We start from the raw sequence: 6,302 nt of genomic DNA, 5'->3' as shown, positions 1-6,302 counted from the left end.
ATATCAGATTAGATGATAGCCTGCAACTTTTTGCAGTCCAGAAAGAAAAAACATTCTTGAAGACTTTATGACACTTGCTCATATACCTAGTTTTAGAACAAATTTACTTACATTTTTACTCTTTATAGAATAATCTTATTATTAGTAAGAGAGGAGTGCCTGCTAATGACTTAGAAGGAGCTATTGTCAAAAAGGTATGACTGTCAGAAAGAAGTCTAGCAAGAAATTAAATATATAAAAGATTACAAACTAAGGAAATTTCAACAATCTAGAAAATGTAGTTTGAAAGTTCCAGAAATGAAGCTACCTGAATGCCCAGAATATGGCTTTTCATGGCTCTTCTATATTGCAGGAATAATTTCCGTCTCTGCTCCACTGGGCCGGCCTCTGACATCCTGATCTTATGAGTTTGAGTTGTCCGGGTACTCATAATGGAAGTGTAGCGTCGGATGGTTTGCAAAGCTGGGGTGGCCTTTGTGAGGAGAAAAAGGAAGATGAAGCAGAAGCAAATTGTGAGGAGGGCTAGCTTTCTATGCCTCAGCCCCCTGGTCTTCGCTAATTGTCCTCCGAGACCAGATGGGGAGTGACCATAGAAAACCGCATCGTCCACCCCATTCATTAGTGATGAGTTCCATATCCAGGGGGTCGGCCTCAAATCTCGGTTGGCCACGTCGGTGCGACACAGGAGGAGTGGGTGGTTAACAAGATACTGGATTCCCGGCGGCCTACGTGGCAACTGCGGAGCGATCTGATCCCGGGTTGCGAGGAGCTGGTCAAAAAATTTCATGTTGAGTGGAAGGACGAGCGGCCTTCACTGACTACTCTGACGGGCCACATGCGTTTCAGTGGAAAAGGAGATCCCGCAGGGACGGTGGACGCAAGGTTGTAAAATTCAATTGTTTAGAATCTTCGCTATGTAACATGTTAAATACCCATCGTGGCTCCATACTTTGCATGTCTTTGTGTCTCATTTTGTTTGCTCTAATGAACACTATCAAGACTTGAGGTAGGTATTCAAGGATTGCACCATCGCCTTCAGCTCTCTCCCAAATTTAGCGTCAATCTGCTTCTGTCTCACATCCAGCTTTGTTTCTCCACCCATACTTTCGGACCCCCTCTTTCTTTTCTGGTTCGGTGATGTGTTTCCTAAAGGCGCTCGTTCAGGGCGAAGAATATCTGCTCTTTCAAAATCAATTACCAGCACATTCTCACCTTCCACACTCCAAAACATATTTCTTGTTTCCGCATCATGGTGGAGTACACCCAGCGCATGAATGGCCTGCAATGCCTCCGATGCTGCAGACACAATTTGAGCCTCTGCAACATCACATTTTGAGACTTCAATGCCTGCGTGGGCGAGAAGTAAAAAGTGGGGAATGTCTGCGATTCCATCGTAGAACATGGGCCGCTTAGAGACATCGATTGTGCCAAGACATACAGGAATATGCACACCTTGGATCGGCTGCAACTGGTTGTAGAGTGCCTTTTCATGCCTGAGGTAGTGACCAAACTCCGGAGGAAAGCCTTTTCCTACAAGAGTGTACCCATATTGAAAAAGAATAACTTCAAACAGTGCACCACGAGCACCGTGTCTATGCAACGATTCGCAACCCAGAGGCTGGGTCCATGGATCTCCTATTTCTTGTAGTATCTGTGCCATGAGGAGGGAGAGGAAAGTGGTATGGTCGATCTTATGGACTTCTGTCCCATGTTCTTTGGCATTTGGACAGGCTCTATCCAGCGGCCCACCATTCAAAAGACCAAGCAAGCACTTTTGCGTGCAATATCGCCGAGTTCCATCCTTACAAACGGGCCACTTGTAGGATGATACTCGGTTAGGTGGCGGAGGTAACACAACCATGACATCCGCAGGACGGCGAGGTCTTTGGCTAGGAGAATCAGGGTCAGACTCGCTATCGTTGTCACCTTCCCCACTGCTCTTCTGCGATAAAGATGTTGGTTTGCAGGTCGACCAGGCGGCCTTCGATCGGGTGCGGACAGGGCTATTCCTGACAAAGATCTGAGCACTTTTCAGTGGCCTGTAAGGTGTTGGAGGCTTCTCATCCTTTTCCGGCGTTGGCAAATATAAATCTTCTTCTGTAACCACCCACATATTCAACTGAGTCGCGGCCCAGTCTTTCCATTTTTGATCATGGGGGGTAGTCTTTATTGCTCGAAGTGCAAATGCAAGAACCTGCCCAACTGCTGTCATGTGTAACCTGTTGTCATCATCATCGGCCTCCCCTGTAAATCCAGTTTTCTTGCCCACATCTTGCTCGGGGACTGAAAGATAATAATAAACCGTCCCTGGTTCATCAGCTTTGAAGTGAAGGAAAATAAAAGTTTCGCCAGTGCTCACATACCCGTATTCAACACCGGCTTTGATCATGTAAGAGAACGCCTGGGTGATGACTGCAGCGACTAAACGACGATGCCGAATTTCCTCTGTCTCATCATGATGACGCTCAACTATCCCAGCAAGCTCCATATCTTGAAGTCCATTTTGAATAATTGCCAGTGGGAGTTTGTGTGGTGGCTTGAGTTCACCAATCAAGGCAGGAATTTTGACATTCTCACCTTTATTGTAAATGCAAAACTCATCTGCCAGAGGTCGGGCGGAAGATGGAGGGTTGGTCGGTGTTGCAGCCCCTCCAGTTCCTTTCCGGAGCTTTGATGGACGCGCCACAACTCCCTCATCCTCCTCGCTGATGGTAAGTGTATTTGCGTGGTTTTCAAAGGAAATCTGTCCCTGAAGCCCAAATAACTGTCGGAGTTGCTCATTCTCAAAGAAGACCTCTATTACCGAGCCTACGGGCGCTGTGATGGCATCCCGTTGAAAATAGCGAAGGTCGATTTCTGAGTGAATGTTTTTTTTTTGTCTTCTTTCCCATAGCCATAATTGCATGTAAGGAGTCAAATTTGCGCTGCATAACGAAACTTTCATTCTCATCATTCAGCAACCGGGCCCATATTTTTGTCTGTGCATCGGCAAACGGAAGCCATTCTCGGATGCGATGAGGACGAAGTTTGCCATCAGCATTGTCGGCATTCCCTTTGGTTGAATGGTCGGGTTTGCCAGGGAGAAGACCCCCAAAGAGATAAGTGTGGCAGGCATCAAGATATTCATAAAGTGTTAAGGGCCGTATCTGTTCTTCTAATTCCCGTCGAGCTTGTTCTGAGGCCCGTTGAGCCTGCTCCGCTTCCTGCCGACGTCGTTTCTCGTCCTCCAAAAGCTGGCGCAAGCTCTGAATCTCGTCATCGGCCATTATACATGGCAGGTAGATATTCAGTGGAATAGGCAAAGTAATGAAGATGTGCAGAAGATGCTAGCGAGGTTGTTAACTAAAGAGGGCAAGAAGAGCATGTGCTGGTTGCCAGGGAAGACGCATCACATTAACCATGCCACGCGCACTCACCATTAGTTAGTGAGTGCGCCCCATTGTAAAGAAAATATCACTGTAACAAAAAATCTCTTTCTTGTATATTCATCACCAATCTTCAAAAATTAATAACCACTATCACCATGTCTAATAATATTAAATATTCAGAATATCAAATTCAAATAGTATTAGACATCATAAAATCAAAATCAAATTTAAAAATTATAGATATAGTATGAAAATTTCAAATTCTATATAAAACTCTATATAAGTATATTAAGAGAAAAAGATCAAAGAAATATGAGAATTTCAATAAATTGAATATTGAGTGATAGTTAAAAAAAAAAAAAAAATAATCAAGAAGCAAATCTATCAATTAAATAAAAATTTTTATTCTTTTACAATTAAATATATTGAAGCTATTATAAATCAAATACTAAGTTATTATCATATGAATTCTGACATCTCTTCTTCTATTATGAGCAAGATATAAGTGTATTAATTTATCAAATATTTGTTAAATTATAAGAAAATTTAAAATAGATATTAAATAAAAATATAAGTTTTATTATTAACTGATTTAACTATTATAAATTTATCTTCAATTAATATAAATTTTATATTAATAATATTTATAATTTCAATAAAATTAAATTTTAATAAAAAAAATATATGAATAATAAATAATAACTATTTATCAAAATATTAATTCTATTATATAGTTATTATATTTTTATAAATTAATAATAGTGATGAAATATATCAATATAAATAATATAATATTAAAGCTATTAATTATAATAAAATTAAAAATTTATTTAAAAAATTAATATATATAATTTAATTTATTTGATGATTATATTATTATTATATCTAATATTTAAAAAAATTTTTATTTAAAAATTTATTTTAAAAAGAATAAAAAAACTAATTAATTTTAGTATTATATTATAACTTTAAATAATTTAGATATAAATAAGATAGATATTTGATTATCAACTAGATAAACTATTTTAATAAATATTAAAATAATTTCTAAAAAATAAATTCAAAAAAAACTCTATATATATATATTTTTAAATATAGTTGCTAGATAATTTTTATATTTATAAAGTATTTATTTATAAAGTAATTATGAAATAATTATTATACTATTATTAATAGAAATAGATATAGACTTCTTGCTTAGTTGACAGATAATTATCAATATTATATCATAGTCTCTTTTTATTATAGTGTCATTCATGAAGTTCATTGAAATATGCTGTCAAACTCTATTGAGAATTGATAGTGGCTTCAATAGTTCTGAAGTTTTATTCTGAGAGATCTTCATTCTTCAGCAGACTAGACAATTGTTTACATACTGATCAATATTTTTGATTCAGTTATTTTAGTAGTATTTTGCCTTTACTAGCAAGTGTAACTTTCTTTTCTCAGAATGTGCTGTAGATGATTACCTATGAATCTCTTTTAGAAGATGTACTCAGAGAGTAGAATTTTTCTCAATTGATATCACTAAACACTTTTCAAAATATAAAAGTTTATCTATCAGCTCTCAGTGCTGTTCTCTCTATCATACTTTCTCACATTCTAGTCTTAGTAATTCTGCTTTTTTGTTTCTTATCTTGACTTTATCAAAAATATATGTATATATATTTAGAGCCTTGATCTCAACAAATTTCTTAATGATCTTTAGATTCACTCTCTTTGACTTGAGAAATAGTTGCATTTAGATACTTTTGCTATCTTTCTAAACCTCTCGCTAACTCAGCATGTCTGCTAGTATATTCTGACACTCTGGCTGAAACTGAATTAGAAAGCAGAATTAGAAGAGAAACTCTATTTATTATACTTATCTAGCATTAAGATTCTTAGTTACCATAAAGTATTCAATAGCTCTATAATTAGTCAAGATCTTGAATCTCTTTATTCTCTAAAAGTTTTTTAGCTCAGCATATCATTCTATCAATATCCTCATAATTACTAGTATTTTCTTATCATAAATCTTATAGTTTCTCTCTGCTTTACTTCTTGTAGCAGAATAGAAGACAGCTGAATACCACTACTCATTCTCATACAACTGAAATAGGATATTAGCTATAGCATTATCTAAGATATCAGTCTTCACTTGAGTCTTTTGATTTAAGTCATAATGATAGAGTACAGAAGCTTCAGATATAGCTCTCTTCATTTGATCAAAAGTATACTGACAGATCTCATTTCACTTAAAAGATTAATTTTTTCAGATAAGCTTAAATAGTGATTTTATAATCTGACTGTAATCCTTGACAAAATACCTATAGAAGTTGTAAAATCTTAAAAAGGATTGAACTTCTTTGACTATACTAAACATTACTCATTTTGATATCACTGCAATCTTTTCTGAGTCTACTTTGATTTCTTGATCAGTAATAATAAAACTTAAGTACTTTGTCTATTGAATATAAAAATTATATTTTAAGATACTTATTTATAGTTCAGCTTTTTATAATCTAGTTAACACCTTCTTGATATGCTCCTTGTGTTCTTTTAAAGTTTTACTGTAAATAAGAAGATCATTCATAAAGGTAGTTATAAACTGATTCAAGTAATCAAAGAAGATAGTATTCACAAAGCATTAAAAGATTGCTAGGCAATTAATTAGATCAAAGATATGACCTTATACTTATAGATTTTATAATATATTTTAAAGGCAGTCAGATCTTCAGTCTCAGAGTGCATGTATATTTGATGGAAGCTTTGATGAATGTCTAATTTGATAAAGAACTTGGCTCTATATAACTGCTTCATGAGCTTATCAACTAGTGGAATTGAGTATCAATCCTTCTTTGATATTGCATTAAGCTAGTAATAGTTTATGTAAAACTTCAGCTTGTCTGCAGTATAAGCTATAAGAATTGAAGAAGTAAATGAAGAAGTTAC

At 35.8% G+C, this 6,302-nt stretch overlaps 2 protein-coding genes across 2 annotated transcripts; both read right to left on the bottom strand.

Annotated features, from left to right (window-relative positions):
* Positions 1–268: 268 nt before the first annotated feature.
* Positions 269–787, bottom strand: PAAG_04656 (hypothetical protein; the record flags this gene model as incomplete). Its single annotated transcript, XM_002793700.1, has 1 exon — positions 269–787. One exon carries the CDS (start codon positions 785–787, stop codon positions 269–271), a length of 519 nt encoding a protein of 172 aa, XP_002793746.1.
* A 207-nt stretch (positions 788–994) lies between these two features.
* PAAG_04655 (hypothetical protein) lies at positions 995–3,266 on the bottom strand (the record flags this gene model as incomplete). Its single annotated transcript, XM_015845330.1, has 2 exons — positions 995–2,856; positions 2,939–3,266. 2 exons carry the CDS (start codon positions 3,264–3,266, stop codon positions 995–997), a joined length of 2,190 nt encoding a protein of 729 aa, XP_015699556.1.
* Positions 3,267–6,302: the final 3,036 nt, after the last annotated feature.

Source organism: Paracoccidioides lutzii (genome assembly GCF_000150705.2).
Source record: "Paracoccidioides lutzii Pb01 unplaced genomic scaffold supercont2.11, whole genome shotgun sequence".
Classification (NCBI taxonomy): Eukaryota; Fungi; Ascomycota; class Eurotiomycetes; order Onygenales; family Ajellomycetaceae; genus Paracoccidioides; species Paracoccidioides lutzii.
This window is presented reverse-complemented; position numbering and strand designations above follow the sequence as displayed.